Consider the following 18,756-nt stretch of genomic DNA (forward strand, 5'->3'; position numbering starts at 1 on the left):
TATTTACAGTCTTTGTAATTATTAATTACAAAGGAAAAATAATAACTTCATTTTGGGAAAACCTGGTGGAATCATCTTATGCTAATGATCAAAATAAACACCACAAATACTGGAACAAACCAACCCCATGGGCCTTTTGACCTAATACTGAGAATGACACATCATTTTCCTGATACTCCTACGAAAAATGTATAACCTGGTTTTCCCCCCAACATATTTAAATATTGAGAAATAAAAAAGTTGAAAACAATCCTATCTTATTTAAAAAAACTTATATCTATGTTGTTTCAGAAAAGATGTAAACTAACTAAAGTATAAGTTACTATGTTATGTTTTGAAATAATTTGAAACCCAGAAATAAGTCTGTACCAGAACAAATGTCTTTAAGGTGAAACATTATTATAGGAACAACAAAAGTTATAAAAATAAAAATTTCTAGAAAGTATGTTTGCACTCTATCTTATTGAATAATCTATAGTAAGAATATCCCTGGTATTTTTATACCCCAAACAGGACTAATGTTCAGATCTTACGAATGTATAATTTATACAGATGTTTGTGGGAGAACAAGATACTTTTTTTTTTCTGAATTAGCAATCATTCTATTGACCCCCAAGAAATTCTCATAAGTAGATACTCTCATAAGGGTCTCAATCTCATTTTGAAAGAAAATGATATAAACAGTGAAAACTGCTAAGAAAAGGGAAACCAATAAGAATATAATTAATACCTGCCTATGAATTTACTATTTACAAGGCACTTTCACATATTTTTTTGATCTCCCAACCAACTTTCGAGGTAGGTAGGTTTTAGTTATTTATCCAATGAGGTTTTAATTTCCCAGAAATTCCAAGGAAGCCAAGAAAAGTCTGTTCTTGGACATATATTTAAATACGTTTCCATGTATTCAAAGAATAAGCAAAAGTCAAACAAGTTGTGTCACTGAGTAGCTTTAGTTCAGAAGTAGCATCAGACATTTCTCAAAATGCATTCTTTACAGAGGAGACAAGAACTGAAATCCACTTTGACGAAGCAGTCTTTTTAGTTGAGATAAGTGTTTCTTTGTTTTGCTCACATCCTTTGGGGAGCAAATGAGTGATGACTGTCCAGATAGGCATTCTGAAAACAGAAGCTGGGCTCTCACCTTTGGAACCAAACTTGACAACTCAGCACTGGGCTCTCTGGTGTCTGCTGCCGGGGTTTCATTTTCGTAGTGGTAGAATTATTTCTCATTGCCGATAGGAAGCTTTTCCTTTGACCATGTTTACTGTTCTGGTGCACACTTGATGTCGTCAAAAAATGGTTTGGGAGCCTTTGTACCTCTCAAGAAGAATAATTTTTGCTTCTTGAAAACTGAATGCGTACTTTTTTGCCTCTCCACTAACAAGTATTTCAGGCGTCAGGCACATTCCAGATTTATCCAGCACCTGCAGGTGGAAGCAGGATGGACATGCTTCTTCAAAATGCTCTTATCAGTGTGTGAGGGAACTGTGGGCCTGGGCGTGGGCCTGACCCAGGCAATTATCTTGTGGCTTCAGCAAGGCTGTCTGCATGCTCATGGCTGAAACCTGCTGAGAGCCCTGTCCTGGATTTTATTGTGAAGAAATGCCGGACAAACCCAAATTGATTGACACTGTACAGAATATGGCCTATAAAAAAGATGCTCTAAAATGCCGAGAGCAAGAAACTAAAAGAAAGAGGTGGGGCTGTTCTATATTGAAGGAGACTCAAGGGGCTTAATGAGTAAGTGCCATGTATGATCCTGAACCGGGAGAAATTAACTATAAAGGACATTGTTAGGACAATTGATGAACTTGGAATATGGGCTGCATACACAGAGGATGCCAAACAAAAATATGTACATTTTAAGAAAGGAAAAAATTATTAAAATTACGCTGATAGTAACCACTTTGAGCACCTCTTGGAATTGCCGAAGTCAAATGTGACTTGTACATCTTTTGTTAACAGTATATATTATTACAATTTTAATAGTTTTTTTTCCTTTCTTAAAATGTGTATATATTTTTTTGGCACCCTCTGTTTGCTTATAATTACTACATGAGCCTGGGGAAGGACATATACCAAATTGTTAACACTGGTTACCTGGGAAAGAGTAGGGGTGGGAGTTTAAGAGGAAAAACACTACGATTATAAAAAAACACACAGGATGAAAGCATGCCTGATACGATTCCATTTTTGTTAAGTGACATAGATATATGTGTATGAGTGTATGTATGCATAAATAAATTATATAAGGATGGGTGACAACGTTGATGATTGTTAAGATGATGGCAATTTGAACTTTTCTATTTTTAATATTTATGTGTAATATAATTTTTTCTTTATATTTTTTCAATATACATGTATTTTTTAATTAAAATACTAAAAAGTAATTTTTCAGTGTTTAAAAAAGGCAAGAAAAAGTCACTTGGGGAAAATGACAAGAACATTCTAGATTATTTTCTGCCTCATCTAATTTTTTTGTTGTAATGCCAAGTTTATTACTTTAAACATCTTTTATGTTTTAACACAAGATTTACCCAGATGTGCTGAAATGTAAAAATGGGAGCAAGTTCTCTGAGTTGGAAGGTATTAGGGTGTCTGGTTTTCTGAGGAATTTTCTTGGTATGGGAGTTTCAACAATTACTTCCTGCCATCCTAGAACTCTCAGAGGAAGTCCCTTTCTGGCAGTTTCAAAGTTCTCCTTCTAGGACCATGTCCCTTTGATCTCTAGGTACTTTGACCACACTGGGTGCACACTCATCTCGGCCCCAGAAGGTATGTGAATCATATAGTCCTGGGTTATGGGTGTCTTCCCCCTTCACCAGTGATAAGACAATACTTCCTCTTGGCTGCCTGGAGGTAGTCTGAGAATTACTGAGATGGGATTGTGGAATGCTTTGAGCTGCTCACATGAAAGGAACAGAGCTCTAATTTTGTTAATTATATAACCCTTGTTGTCAGTGCATCCACAAGTCAGATAAGAACAGGGAAAGACCAGCTGGAATCAAACACACTACCACCTGTCAAGGGAGGGCCAGCTTGGTTCTCTAAGTGCTCCTGGCAGTGATGGCTATGGTAGCTTAAGGAGAGTGGTCACATGTAAGGAAGTTAGAGTTAATGCTCCCAGAAGGAGCTCTCAACTAATAATGGACGGGTCGGTGGATAAAGTCCAGCTCCCTCGCCCCTCCACTAGGGTAACCATGAGGTAGGTTCTGCACCACTTCCCAGAGTTCCTGGAGCGTCTGACCCTCCAGTATCCACAGTGTAACTTGCTCATCATGCACACTTCTAAAGTTCCTTTCCCTCCTTACCTCACTTTCTTCACTATCCTACTGGTGTTTTCTGGAATAACCTCCAGAGTAAACTATTTACACTCGAATCCTTGTCGCATCTACTCCCACTAGAAACGTGTTTTTCCATCATTCCAATATCCCGGAGATCCTAACCCCCTTTGTCTGCCTGTCCAAATTGTCACAGTCCTGGAGTCCCACTGTCCAGCCGAGGCCTCAGAGATTTCTCTCTGTTCTGAAATCAAGATACTCTTCTCTACTCAGTTGGCAGTTAGTCAGACACAATGTACTCTTTCCATTGTGTAGTGGGCTAGAGTAGGAAAACTGGGAATCAGACATGCATACCTGTCCTGAAATCCTGACTTAGGTACTTACGAGGCAGCTGTGAAACTTTGGGCAAATCACCTAACTTCTCTGATCTTCAGTTTCCTCCGCTGTGAAATAAAGATAATGATCCTTGCTTTGGCAGGTCATCCTCTGGATTTAATGAGCTAAATATATAAAGAACCAAGATATGATATTGGCTAATATGAGAAGATAACTCCAGAAAAGATAGCTATTTTTATTATTTTCTTTCTCGTGTTTCAATCTTGTTTCCTGAACTAGATTGTAGCTTCTCTGCCATATTCAAGATGAGGTCACAGCCTGGCAAACACCTTGATGGCAGGTGTGAGACCCTAAGCAGAGGACTCCAGGTGCCTGGACACCTGACCCACAGAAACTGTGAGAATAAAACTGTGTTGTTTTAAGCTGCTAAATTTGTGCTAATTATCTGCAATGGATGATTAATAATTTGTAACAGTTTGCTAATTTTGGTTCAAAGCACATGAAAATACTTCAGTATGTATCTCTCTCTAATAGAGGACTTTTAAAAAGCATGACCAAGATGCCAGAAAAATTAGGTCTTAATTGAGAACAAGAATGGGAGTCTTTTTTTAAAAGCCATCAATTCAATGGATCTAGCATGTTAACTGAACACCCCCGAAAAGTGCTTGTAATAACATCACCGCAACCCATGAGCTAAAAGGACAGGAAAGCATATGAGAGCTTTCACTTGAAACATCTGACGCTTGCCAGGTTTTTTTTTTAGTGCAGCCATAAAGTACTTAATTGTCCCCATAATATGCTCATCCATCATGCAATAGCTAAAACCATTGGAACCCAATTCTAATTGTATTAAGATCTTACCCATTCCCCTAACCTGCTTTGCAATGGACGCTTGTAAATTCCATTTTTTCCCCTTAATTCTTTATAATTTCATGTCATTGTCTAATTGCCGTCCCACCACGTTTTCCTTACTACAGGATGATCTTTCCAACTGGTCCCAATTCTTTTTCTCTCTTGGATAAACAACTCTCATCTTCTTGACGCTGCTCACCGAAGCTTTGTAAGAGAAATTCTCAAGACTGGGTTCAATCTCATCTCTACCACCGGGGGGCTTTGTGATCTCTGGCAAGCAGTTGAGCGTTCTCTAAGCTGGATACAACAGTGCCTGGGAGGTTTGTGGTGACGATTAGATAAGAACGTGGGTGACGTGTAAATACCCCCACAGAGAAGGCACAGCCGTTCCCCACCATTCCTTTTGTTCGTTCCCACTTCCAACCGTTGAGCACCAGAAATGCCCAGCACCATGCCTCGCTCGCCCTCGTCGCGGGGGATGCAGGGATTTGTAGTTTTTGGGTCCCCAAGTCGTGTTTCCTCTCGGAGCCGGTCGGAGAGAGGAAGAACTACACATCCCAGTGGGCCGTAAAAGGAAAGTGGGGCTCGGAAAACCGAGGGTCCCTGCCCGGCTGCAATCGCTTTCTGCTGCCAACCGGCTGTGTCCACCACCGGAGGGCTCAGACCCTGCGGCGAAGCCAGGGAGGGCGCGAGCGCAGGAGTCGACAGGCGGGGATTGTCGGGCTGGGTGGGGACGCGCGGGCGGTCGCTCTGCTGCTGTGGAGCTCGAGGGGAAAGGAGAGAAATAAAGCGAGCAAATTGTGAGCGCCCGTGCAGGGAAGTGAGAAAGCAAGGGCCCAGGAGGCAGCAACCCACGCAGAGCCCGATCGCTACGGGGCTTGTCCTCCAGGCGGGAGGCAAGAGCTCCGCTCTGCCCCTCTCCCCGCGGGAATCCTGGAAACCCGGCTCTGAGACCCCCCACCCCCAGCCTCCATCTCATGCCGTTGTCCCCATACTGTCGCCGGGGAACCCGCCCCATTCCCGGGCAGCAGTCGAGTCCCCCGAACTCGACCTCGCACCCCTCTGCGGGAGGAGGAAGAGGAAGGGAGGGGGGAGGGTCACCTCTTCGCGCGGGTTTCAGGTCCCCGGGAACCGCAAGAATGGGCTTGCTTGTTGCTGTGTGACAGTGTGTGTCCCGAAGCTGCAGCTGCTGCTGGGAATAACACCGAAAGAGAAGCGAGGGGCGGACAGAAGTCGGCGTAGAGCGCACGACGCGGCGTGGCCGCGTTGTCCTCAGGAGGTGCCAGAGGGAGCCCAGCGCCCTCTCCGGGACCGCGCGGGGCTGGCGGGGAGGGTACCGGGGCGGGGGCCCGGCCGAGCCGGTGCGGGGATTCGCCGAGAGGAGGAGCGGGAGGAGGAGCCGGGCTGGCAAGGCGCGGGCCACCGCCCACCCGGCTGGCAGGAGGCGGACCCGCTCCGAGCACCGCGCGCGCGCGGGGCTCAGCCTTGCAAACAAGTGTCTGTGGCGCTCGCCCCGCGGCCCTGAGACGCTCTCCGCCGCCCCCCTGCGGCCCTCCTCGCGCCCGGCCTGGCTCCTATGGGGCAGGAGGGAGCGAGGGACCCCTGGCCACCGCAGCCCGCGAGCAGCCGCCGCGACCCTCAGCTCGGGCGGCCCCGGCAGCCCCCGCCGGGGACACGGACTCAGCTAGGCTGCCAGGCGCGCCGGCGCGGGGTCGCAGCGCCAGCAGCGCCCAGGCTGTCGCCCAGCCCGCTCCTGACAGAATAACGTGCTTGGTGTCCCCACCCCTGGGAGGGGTTGCCGGTGCCGCAAGCGGCCTCCCAGTTTCCATCGCTTTCTCCTGGGGAGGATCCGCCGCTGCGAGGAAGGATTAGAATAAACCTGGCCGAGGCACAGAAGTGGCTTCCGAGGAAGCCGGCGCCGCGGCCGCCGCCTGGTGTCCCCTTGGGGCGCAGCGCTCGGGGGGCGGCGGGCCGGAGCCGAGGCGCCGCCGGAGGTCCGGGGGCGGCGGGACCGAGCGAGCGGTTGTACGAGGGGGCGGGCGCGCGGCGAGCCCGGGACCAGCGGAGCGGCCCGTCGCACCCGGCGGGGACCCGGAGCCCTCGCACGCGGGCTGGAAGCGACTGAGGACTGCCGCCGCGGGCTGCGGGCGAGCACCGTCCCTCCAGGAGGGGGATCCGGCTATGACAGCTGGGCTCCCCGAGGGGTTAACCTGGGTGTCCTCCGCAAAGTTGTCGCCGAGCCCAAAGCCCGCTTAGGGGCCGCTGAGCCGCGGCTCGGGGGGCGGTCGTGGCTCGGCGGGGCCCGCGCGGCCGGGGGGCTTCTGGGGGTGCGCGCCCCCCGCCGGCTGCCCTCGTGGATGCCTCCCGGCGGCGGCGGGCCCATGAAAGACTGCGAGTACAGTCAGATCAGCACCCACAGCTCCTCCCCCATGGAGTCGCCCCACAAGAAGAAGAAAATCGCGGCCCGGAGGAAATGGGAGGTTTTCCCGGGAAGAAACAAGTTCTTCTGCAACGGGAGGATCATGATGGCCCGGCAGACGGGCGTCTTCTACCTGACTCTCGTTCTGATCCTGGTCACTAGCGGACTCTTCTTCGCCTTCGAGTAAGTGGCTGTGAAAGCTCCCCACGCCGGCTCCCCTCGCCGCCGCCGACCCCTGCCCCTCCCCTCGCTACTTTCGTTTTCTAGAAGCCTTATCTACTGAATATTGTTATATAATACAAGCCCTCTCTCCCTCTTTTCCTTTTGAAGGTCTTTTTGCTTCTTGGTCCCCAGAGATAATGGAGTTCTGGATGGGGTCTGGGAGTAAAGGAGAGAGAAGTGGGGAGGGACACTAAGGATGTGGGCCTCGTTGCCCCCAGGCGTAGGGTGACACCTCGCAGGTGACTGATTCTTGGTGCCGTCTCTACCGAGTCTGGAGACTAGCAAACCAGCCCAGATGTAGCCCGTGGGAAGGGGCACGAGGCAGAGTCTTAAGTCAGGGATAAATAGAATCGACTTTCTTGCTCACAAGCTGTAGGGCATCTTGTTAAGCTCAGTTGACTAAATCTTCTACACACCTTCGCTGAATAATGAAGAATCTTGGTCACTTTAGGCTTCAAAGTGTAGGCCACCCAAGGTGGCCTAGAAGGATAATTTCATTTTTCATTTTCCATAGATGTTCACTCTTGATCCACAATTTCTGATTTACTATGAGGTTTCTAAACTCTTTTTTAAAAGTTTCAAGAAAATAGGCTGCAAACAAACACTTTCCCTCCTCTCCCAACATCCAGGAACAGGTGAAAGGAGACTTTAGGACGGTTCAGAGGAAAAGTGTTGACACTTCCTGGCAACTTTCTGATTCCAGAAACAATACTTTGGGACTTTAAGGGTTTTTATCTGGGGGAAAAATATGCATATGAGTCTTCACAGTTTTCAGGAAAATCAAACTGGCTAGTGGACACTATCCTCCTGCCAACTAATGAAAGATCTTCCTATTTGTTAATGGTATTAGATAAAGCACTTTAACCACATTCCAGAAGCAATTTCAGTTCTTATTGGGTCCAACATTTGCAATGCAGCTTCTTATGTAATTCCTGGTATCTTAGCTGGATGAAAGTTGTTGTCGCTGGATGAAAGTTTGCCCCCCACCCCAAATTAAAAAAAGCAATATATTCCTGGGAGTTCTTTGCCCTTCCCATATCCTGATTATTATGGGACATGATACTCTTTCATCTGTGTCTCTTGAATGGGGTTAATTAAAACCTTTTGTGTTTCTTTACTTTTGTCTCTGATAAGTAGTAATAGCCTCTGATTTTGTACCTGGAGTTTGATATTCCAAATGCTGTCTCAATCAGAAATCCATGCTCTCTTGATAATGTAACAATGTAATAATTTTTACTTAAGGCCTTCTGACTATGAGAAAACATTTTGTATCTGGACATTGTGCTATGAGGAACACTTTTAAGAGGACAGAGTTAGAACAGGTGAGGAGAGAGAGCTTCGTTTAAGCTCCCGCCAGGCTTTCTCACACACAACCCCTCCATTTCCAACTATGTAAAATTTCCAGGTCTCTTCCAGAAGTTTAACTTTTGTGCACAATTGAGACTAGTTGGTGAAGTCTGCCGGGGACCTGGGGTTGGGAAGGGAAGGTTGTGAAGAGGCTGTGGGAATGGCAGGGGAAATGCTGTGTGCTGCTGCTCTCCTCATCCTCACTGGAGCCAGACCCTTGTCCTCACAGACCTGGGAGGGCCTGGAGGTGCCCTCTGAGTTTGCATTCTGAGACCTAAATTCAGGCTCTGGCATGATGCTGCCATGTGGTTGCACAGAAATGCCAGTCTTCCGGTGGTGGCTTTCATTACAGGTGGTCCACTGCACAGAGCATTCACTGTGTTCCTAATGTTAAAAAAGTTTTGACATTGGCATTTCTGCTCTTTTTAGCAATTTTAAGAGTAGAGTTGATGTGATTGTGTTGTAGAGCTTCAGCCACAAGTGTGTTCATGTAGAATGATGAATAATTCATTTTCTATATACCCTCAAATCCCCACTATATGGTCAGGGGTCCTCCCCCCAGTTTTTACCACCTTTTATTTTCTTCAGTCAAACATTGCTTTTAACCAAACCATCGTAAAGTCATGTTCACTGCTTTATTTCTGAGTGTGTTTCTCCCAAGAGTTCCCCAAAGTCCTCACTAGCAGGTTGTCGGGATGTTTTTCTGCATCAGCATTGTGTTAACTGATGGCTGTAGGAATAAACACGTGCTGGGGTTTATTAGCTACTAGTGGCAGCTTCATTTTTATATCAGGTGTGTGTGTGTGTGTGTGTGTGTGTGGTCTCCATGAAGGTGGCTTCAATTAGGCAATTTGAGATTTCAAGAAGGTAGGCCCATCCTAGCCTGATGCCTCAGCTGAGAAAAATCGTAGGGCTGTGCACGCTGTAAAATACTGTGGTTTGGCTAAGAATAGGTGTCACTGTATTGCTTTTAAGTTCTTATCATTACTAATGACAGAGTGAAATTAAATAACTTTGGTTAAATTAATTTGATAGAGACTCAGAGAACCAATTAGTTACATGCATAGGTAATGAAATACAAATATGCTAAAAGATAAAAGAGATCAAGAGAAAATGCCAGTTTTGTCTGCTCATTACGTGTCTTCTTTCTGTCCTTCCTTTAGTTAGTTATTGAGCACCTACTATGTGGTTGCCTAGTTTGATGAATTTCATGTCTAGATAACTTTAATATGAGTAGAATTCATTTCCAAACATCAGAGCCCATGCTTCCCCCTGCAGCTACAAAAAGGCAAATTCAAAATTTAAAAAGAAGACATGGAACTTCTGAAGTTAGTTGTGGACCCGCTCAGCCTGCGACTCTGCTCCCACCCCACCTTGTCCCTGAACTTAGACAGATGGACATGGAAGTTTGTCCAAGACAAATGGACTTACTGGAATGTAGCCACACGTGTTGATACTACCTTCAACATTGGGAGAAAGGCAGGGAAAGACATTATTATTCCCACGTTGAAGATGAAATGCCAGGGGCTTGGGGTGGTTGAACAACCACCTAAGGTCACACAATAATTAGTGGCGGGCTTCTGACTGCAAAGCCAGTGCCCTTTCTGACCCCCTGTGCTGCTTCCTGGCAATATAGAATAATGGTTCCAAACAGGAACTTTGGATGGACAGAGCCCAAGATTCTTATCAGAAGTATGACCCTGGGCAAATTATTTGACTTTTTAACGTCTCAGTGTCCCAATCTATTAAATGGGATTAATAATATCTGTCTTTAAATGTTGTGAAGATTAAATGCAAAAGTGGACTTAGTACGGTGTCTGATATATAATAGCAAGTGCTCAATAAACGGTGCCTATGATTAAAGGAAACCTTCCAAGTAGCCTCTCTAGGACTCGAGTTCCCCTTTTCTGACAGCCTGTGAAGGAAGGGGTACGTGGGTTAATAAGCAAGCACAGCAGTGCTAACATATTAGGGCTGAAAGAACGCAGCCCTGTGTAGTCTGCAGTTGAAATGAAGAACTTCCTAGAAGCCTGAGGCATGGCTTCACTGCTGCCTCTTCAGAGTGGGGTCCTCCAGGCATGTGTGGGGACCGCCCTCATCCAGGCCCTGAGCAAGAGCCCTGAGGAAGCCTAGGAGAAGTGGGGACTGGATTGCATGTCTATTTTTGGAGCTCCTGTCTCAGAACCCTGAAGATAGTAAAGAAAGCTACTAGAAGCAACCTGATACAACGCCACTCTTTTCCAAGTAGGACAGGGCTATTTGTCTTTGGCATCTTTTATTCAACATATGGAGTATGGATGCTACGTGACAGCATTTCACAGCTATATTTAAGAGAAAAGGGAGCACGCGGGTTGCAGTGCTAAGGGGGTGAGGGGCTGGCTCATCAGAGACTCATCACACTGTCCTCATTCGCACATACCCAGATTTGCAGTTTGAAAAGATCAGTGAACATTATCAATTTCCTTCTCTCTCTCTCTCTCTCTCTCTCTGTCTCTCTCTTTCTCTCTCTGACATATGCACGCACAGCATGCTTTTGTTTAGAGTTGAAATTTTGAAAATAAAGTCTCTGGTCCTGAAATACTGACACTTCGAAGTCTCTTGATGACAGGGGCAGAAAGAAGGGGACAGCCAGGGAGGTCAGAGGAGGTTCATGTTTTCAGGACCATCCGGTTTGGTGAAGTGATTGAGGCTCAGGTCTTGGATTTGACTGTCTCCCAAGTCTGTGCTGTCACCACAGTTTGAAGATGTTTCTGGAGCTGAAACACTTGAGAGTGTGGGAACATTCTTACATTTCTCATCACTAGAAGTCCATTGATAATTTTTTTTAAAAAGCCATATGTTTTCTTCTTGTCCTCCCCTCTTCCTTTCTTCTCTGCCTCCCTCCCTCCTTCCACGAGTTCCTCCTCCTCCTCCTCCTCCTTTCTTTGGTTAATCCCCATTGAAATACAGCAACTCCCCACTTAACTTTGTTATTGATAGGTTCTGTGATTTTAAGCAAAATGTATCACTAACCAATTTCAAAACAGGCTAATTGGTAGGAGTTAGGTTCCTAAGGCATCTCATCAACATTATAATGAATGATGTTGAATGGAATGGCATTATTCGAGGACCTGCTGTAATTGATGAGTAATTGATAGTCAGTGGAACTAGGGTTATGTTTGCCTCAAAGATGGAACAGGGGACTATCATCTGTAAACAAAACTGCCATTTCCAATAATTTCTTCCTTATGATTGGAAACCTTTTATTATCTAGCAGAAGATGTTGACTGCCCTTATACCATAGAAGGACCCCATCTTTTCTTACCTGATCTGTTCAGAACTGCATCAAGTTCTCCATCATCTCAGAAAACATCTGGAAAGCGTTCTATCTTCTATGCTGGCCATGCTGCGCATCGTATTACACCACGGGTTGATAAGATGGTAGTAACGGCCATTAGCACGTCACCACCGAACAGTCCCTGTTAGCACAGTAGGCTGTGTCAAGGGTATGATAGAACCCACTGTGGCCCCACAAGAATTGTAGGTGCGTTCAAAACCTTGTTCATGACACCTTGACATGAGTACATGAACCCATTCATTGTGTGTGTGAGCAGCATGTGTAAGTTCCATGAGGGCAGGGACTCCATTTGTTTTATTTGCTGCTGCAAATATGGTTTCGATGGTAACATCAAAATACTGAAACATAACCTCCTTGTGCTTCAGTTTTTCATTTTGTAAAGTTGTGAACATTCTTCAAATTTGTAATTAATAATGCCTTATGGAACATAATTGCCTATGAAGCTTTGATTATTCAATATAATTCTTCTGAATTCAGAATCAAATATCATCCCTTTCAAGTGCATTGTGAAGTGGAGGAAATAAAAGCTTTTTAGTTACCGAGTTAGCTAGTGATATAACTGGGATGTTCTCTTGGCTAATCAAGATTTCTTTCTAGTTTTTCCTTATTTTTTAACTAAATGTTTTTAGCAAATAAAGTTTTCTGTATTATATGTAAATGTGACCTAACATCCACCAGCTCCTAGATAAATTTCACATTTTATAGGTTTTTGACTTTGGATACTTGAATTTATCTAATAAAACTCTTAAGGATACTATTGACTACTTATTTTTACTGTGTTCTTCCTCAGCTTGTGGGAAGTGATACCAAATTATGCAGAAAAGATTCCTGTAGCTTCTGTAATTGGGTAGTAGTGATGGTCAATTATTTAATGGGCCATATCTGTATAATCTGGAGATTCTTCTTTTGTAGTACAATGTTACACATAATTTATTCATGGCAGAGTTATTATGTGTTAGCAAGAGAATTTAAGGATTTCAAGGAAGTGCATTCATTCAAGTGCATTCATTCTTTGTAGCTGAGGTTGTTATGAAAGGGAAAACAGTGATAGTCAATAGATACTTACAATTAGTTACATCCAGGAATTTGGATCTGATAAAATGTGAGTTGGTTCAGGTAAGGGTTGGGGACCATCTTAATACTTTTGTTTAGTTTTTCACTAAATATGGCCTCTTTTATTTCTGATGAAAAGTGAGCTATTATTTTTTTTAACATTTCCCCGTATGTAATGGTTCAATATTTTTTCCAGCTGATTTTATCTTTTGTTTTCAACAGCAGAACAATGACATGTCAAGGTGTGGTTTTCTTGATATTTATCCTGCTTATGAGTTTGCTAAGGCTACTTGCATCTGTGGATTAATACCTTTCATCAGTTTTAGAAATTTTTCATATTTTGTATAGTCCCATACATCATACATCTTGGATACTTTATTCTGTTTTTTTTTAAATATTTTTTTCCTCTTTGTGTTTCAGTTTGAATAATTCCTATTGGTATGTCTTCAAGTCTACTGATCCTTCCATCTGCTGTGTCCCATTTATGTGGAGCCATTTTTGATATCTTATTTTTTTATTTTGAACATTTCTATATTTTACAAATGGTTTTTTAAAATGTAGTTTAAAACATAATTTCCATTTTTCTGCTGAAATTCCCCATCTGTTCCTGTCCAGATTTTATACTTGATCATTTAATATATTTTTTTTAGTTATTCTAAAATCCTTGCCTAATGATTCCAACATCAATATCATCTCTGGGCCTGCTTTTTTTGGTTATTCCTTCTCTTGACTATGGGTCATATTTTCTCTCTTCTTTGTGTACTTCGTAATTTTTTATTGAGTGGCAGATATTGTGTGTAAAATAATTGTAAAAGCTGTAGTCATTTAAAAGGGCATGCTCTTATTTCAGGCCACTGGTGAGTGGGCTGAGTCAATCTCATTTGTGTTTCAAATGGATGTGGGTTTTATTGAAGCATTAGTTAGATTGATTTCATGATAAATGTTTTGATGGTGTAATCAGGACTTTCCTTTTAGCAGGGGTTGAGATCTGAGGCCTGGCAAAACTCTGAAGATTTCTTTACATGTCACTGCCCAGTACTAGCTTACCAAACTGGAAGATTTCTGCTTTTTAGCCACACTGACAAATTTTTGGGTGACTGGGGAGATTTCTTTTGGTCCTGCCCCAGTATTTTACACCTCAGGACATCTCTCTCTGTCCATCTGTCGGGCCCCAGCTTTTGGAGTCTGCTGCAGTGCCCTGGATGAAGGCCTGACATACCTAAGAAAGATTTGTTCAGTTTTTATGCTCTGACTCCTCCTTTACCCTTGGGGAAGGTTCCATAGGCATCAGGGCAGATGTCTCTCGACTCATCTACCCCACCCCCAGCCTTTGTTGTACTCTTGCTGTGTGTTTGGTGATGATCCATAGGAAAGAGTTGGCTGGTGATATGTTTATTCTCTGGCTGAGGCTCCTTGGAATTTTAATCCTATATGGCAGTCCACATGTAGCTATTAAACTTGGTTAAAATTTTACCTGGTTTCTCCTTACTGCTGCCTATGGTGGATTTCTGTTCTTGCCGTTTTGCTAGGAATGAGCAGATGTCGGCCTTTTTTCTTTTGGGAGGGTCTTGACACATTTAGGATTCTTCGCATCCTCAGTCCTCTGATATATTTTTAAAACTACTTTTGTAGCTAATCTGGTTTATTCTCATTGTTAGAGTGGGAGTGATTACATTTACAACTTTCAATTTGTGATTTTTTTAAACTTAATATTGTGTTTCTCATATTAATTTATGTTGGTGCATATGTGTATAGTTAGTTTTATTACTATAAGATTTTATTTGTGTAAATATGCTCAATTCTTCATATTCTTTCTAATCTTTTTTTCTTTGACTTATGGATTCTTCATATTCACTGTCATTTTATAGGGTAGAATATGCAAGGCTGCCTCTTCATAGATTTTGATTTGTTCTTAAGTGTATCCTGCCAATGACCGTGACATCCAGACCCAATGTTCAGGTCTGGGTAACTGAGAGTAGCATGGGATTCAATCTGTTATAGCTTTTACATGACGATAAAATATTTATCAAAATGACAAATCATGACTATCAACTGATCATTAAAGTTGTTTACAATTAAGAGCAAGGTTTCAAGAAATGTATGTCCTTATGATGAGTGAGGTACTTTTATCAAAAATTTCATCTTTACCTTCATAGTTTAATTTAGTGCTAGTTTTTCATTGATTTTAAAAGAAGGCTTTAACTCCCCTCCCGCACCCCCTCTCACTTATAATACTTTGGGTTTGGAAGCTCTTCTCTGATTTCATGCCTAGTTTAGCTATAGCCCCTCAGAATACTTGTAGTTAAGATTCTGCTACCCATCTCTTCTCAGGTAGCTGGCTTTCGTTGACAATCCTGATAGAAGGGATTTCTGATGAAACCAGCCAGCCCTCAGCCCTTCCACTCTTCTGTCTCCCTGATGCTGCACATGACAAAGAAAATCTCTCCTCTGCCATGATCAGTCCCAGAACAAAGAGAAAAGTGACAGGTGTGTGTGTGTGTGTGTGTGTGTGTGTGTGTGTGTGTATGTGTGTGTGTGCCCCTCAACTCCATTCTTCTAATCTCTAGAAGTTGTACTGTCATTAATTTTCGCCTATTTTTGCCTCTACCTCCTTGGCCTTTCACTGCTGACCTATCATTAGAATGGACTTCCCTGTCCCCCGCTAGAGATTTTTGAAGTAGACATGCTTTCCACACTAAGGAGACAGTTTTATTTTAGACCATGGTAAGCACATTTGGACAGAACATGTCATTTAAATACAGGAATACAATGATTTCCACACATCTTTAAACTAGGTTTTAAAAACTGCTGATTTCCAAGTCGATGAGGACTGGTCTTGCTGTTGAGAACCTTCCGAATGTGATGGTAGGCAAGGTGGCTGATAGCGGAGGGTGTAGCCAGGGGCCCTCTGTGCTGGATGTAGTTGCCTTGAGATATTCTTATCAGTGGAGGGAGGTGGGCTCATCACTTGGGAAAGAAGTGAAGTTTCATAAGTCTGCTATCTTTCAGTGGTTTTTCAGGCACTTCTCACAAATACAGAGGAACAGCTTATTTTAACACAAAGCACTAGAGTCTATTAGAGGAATTAGTTCTACTTACTGACATGGGAAATTATGACCTCTCCTTGTACAGATAATAGAAATAAAATAGGTCCCCAAAATGCGTGTCCCTGTCTACTTCCTTGACAAAGTCTGGTGTCCTTTTTTTCAGGATTTTTTCCTCTTACTCTCAGTGGCATAAGAGACTGTGACTACGTTCTCTTCATTTGAGGCTTTTTCTTCCTTTAGCTTCTAGCATGTTCGTCTTCTACTTACCTTTTGTTATTTCTTTTTCTCCTGCATTACATCTGCTCTATCCTCCTTGCCCTTCATTAATTTTGTTCATTCCCCTTCTGTCTTTCTTACTTTTTCCAGCAAGTTTGAATCATCATGGTGATCACTCTGGCTTTTTGCAATGTGACTTTTCTCTCTCTTCCTCTCTCTCTCCCTCTCCTGCTTGGAGCATCTGCCTTCTAGTCTTGCATTTCCTCTTGTGTATGGAGATCTCTACCCAGGTGTCCTCTGATGCCCAGAAAGCAAGTTGTTGAAAACTAAATGCGCTGTTCATGGCTCCACCACTCTCAGTAAAGACAACACTCTCCTAGTCCCCAGAATTCATCCTGGAAATGTTCTCTCCTTTCACCCTTTCTCACCTACTTTAGGTCATTCTACTCAACTAATCCTTTTGTAAAATATCTCCTAGACTGCATTATTCCTCTCTGTTTCCATACTGAATGTGGTGGTTTTCAAACATTTTCACAAAATCTTTAACCCTCCTCCCATTAAAAAAAGGTGGAGTGTAATTCTTCTTCCTCTTGAATATAGGCCAGGCTTAGTGACTCAGTTCTGCAGAATAGAACATGGCAGAAGTGATGTTGTGTGATTCCTGAGGCTTGGTTAGGATTGTGATAAAGCTTCCGCCTGGTGCGTGCCTGCTGTCTTTCTCTCTTACTTGGGACATGCACCTCTGGAACCCTGAACTGCCATGTAAGGAGTCAGCTACATAACACAGAGACCATGCCGAGAGACTCTAGGCCGCATAGAGATGCCGTTGGACGTCCCTGCTGTTCCAACCTCTGCCTTTTTGAGTGTTTGCCGAGGCAGACATGTGAGTGAGTGAGCTTTCTCATGATCCCATCCCCACCTCCCTCAGTCTTTGAGCCGCAGTCGAAGCTGAATGGAGCAGACATGAGCTCTTCCTGCCCAGCTCTACCCACATTGCAGGTTCATGAACAAAAGAATGTCGCCGTTTTAAGCCACTGGGTTTTGGAGAAGTTTATTAGACAGCCATAGCAACTGGAAAACTTACTACCAGAAACTCTCAAATGCAGTTTTGAGACTGGTTTGGAGTTGCAGCGATTAGTGTATAACTAACAACACTAAAGTTAGAGTGCTGAAGTTGGAGAATTTTTCCAAATTACGGTAGAGTCAAGGTCAGCTCTTCTCACCACTTCCGTTCCAGTGTGCCTTTGAGTAGGAGAAAGGGGTTGCAGCTAGGTAATGCATCCACAATTGTGTCAACCCCCAGATCCCCTTTGGGAGGTGTCCTTTGTCACATGTGTCCTGGTGGGAAAGTAGTTCGAGTCCCAGTGGTCTAGGCCCTCAGCACCCCACTCCTGGACCACACTCCCAGCTTCTTTCCTAAGATTTCCTTCTGTGCTGTGATAGTTACATTTATTGTGATAGACTCACACACCGCTGTGTGGAAAGGTAATCCACACAAAACAGGTAAAATCAATGTTCAAGGCCTTTCTGTTTTCCTCGCAATTTATTAAAGAGTAAGGGATGAGAACCTCTTTCTCTAAGATCTCTATGTAAAGCAGTCCCCCATCTGTTGACTTGGGAGAGCCCTGGTAGGGACACTTCTGTGACACTGGTGTGTATGAGGATGTTGACTTTCCCCCAGGTTACTGAGAAGGCCAGAGGCCTGGCTTCTGACCCACCAAAGCCTTTCCAGTCACAGCCTGCGGTGGCCTCGCAGCGGAGCCAGCTGCCCCAGCAGTGGGCGAGCAGACAGCTGCTGACGCGCAGGGATCTGATCTTTCGAGTAGGCCTCAGATTTATATAATCAACACGATTTATCATCTTGAATGGTACTATTTTCGGGTCTTTTCATGCCATGAGTTTCCTATACACACATTCCTGATGGCAGATAAGGGCATTTTTGAACATATAAGCCAAAGTCAAATTAAATTCTGCAGCTATATTTAGTCTATTGGTCTTTCTAACCAGGGAGAATACTTTACTTAGATAATCTCATACTTACTAACGATATAAATTTTCCTGCTGCTTTTTAAGATAGCAACCCATGCAAATTAAATTCCAGAATGGTCCTAACACTCACATTCAAATGGGGATTGCTACTCTATTTAGGAGACAACTGAGTTTGTTTGTGTTCTAGTTCATTAGCTATAAGCAGATTTTGCCCAGATATTTCCAAAGGTATGTTCTTGTCTTTTGAAAGGTAAATAGATACTGATAGTTAGAGAAGCCCACTCATCGTCAGGGCTAATTACCTAGTTATCTAGTTATTATCTAGTCAGGGCTGACATTTTTCCTGTCATGCAGAGTTGACCCTACTTGGTATTTTCAAGAACCTTCTCAAGCTTACTTGAATGGGAGTCCTGATCAAGCACAAAATGGGAGAGTTCAAGTGTAGAAATAACTGAGGAGTTGTTTTCCCTTCTCATTCTCTCTTTCCCCTGTACCGATTTTCTCTTGTTGCCAAATTACCATACACATAGTTACTGCCTTAAAAGACCACAAATTGATTGTCTTACAATTCTGTAGGTTAGAAGTCTGACCTGGGTCTCCCTGGACTAAAATCCAGGTCAGCGGGGCTGCCTCCTTTTCTGGGAGTTCGAGGGG

At 43.8% G+C, this 18,756-nt stretch overlaps 2 protein-coding genes across 4 annotated transcripts in view; one reads left to right on the plus strand and one right to left on the minus strand.

The window, feature by feature from the left end:
• Positions 1-362: 362 nt before the first annotated feature.
• Positions 363-6,301, minus strand: LOC109456740 (uncharacterized). The gene is made up of 3 exons (XM_074333968.1): positions 6,272-6,301; positions 5,574-6,156; positions 363-5,236 (listed from the first exon to the last, which is right to left on the minus strand). Exons 1-3 carry the CDS (start codon positions 6,299-6,301, stop codon positions 4,668-4,670), a joined length of 1,182 nt encoding a protein of 393 aa, XP_074190069.1. The 3' UTR covers positions 363-4,667.
• The window catches only part of ZDHHC14 (zDHHC palmitoyltransferase 14), a 248,302-nt gene continuing 235,496 nt past the window's right edge, over positions 5,951-18,756 (plus strand). Inside the window, exon 1 of one of the 3 annotated variants that reach the window (XM_074333749.1) lies at positions 5,951-7,074. In XM_074333749.1, coding sequence (XP_074189850.1) covers positions 6,830-7,074 — 245 coding nt within the window. In that variant the 5' untranslated portion in view covers positions 5,951-6,829. The remainder of the gene's footprint in view (positions 7,075-18,756) is intronic. The other 2 variants (XM_019749318.2, XM_019749308.2) reach the window with 2 other exon arrangements.

The sequence above is a fragment of the Rhinolophus sinicus genome, linkage group LG05 (assembly GCF_036562045.2).
Source record: "Rhinolophus sinicus isolate RSC01 linkage group LG05, ASM3656204v1, whole genome shotgun sequence".
In the NCBI taxonomy this organism is placed as follows: Eukaryota; Metazoa; Chordata; class Mammalia; order Chiroptera; family Rhinolophidae; genus Rhinolophus; species Rhinolophus sinicus.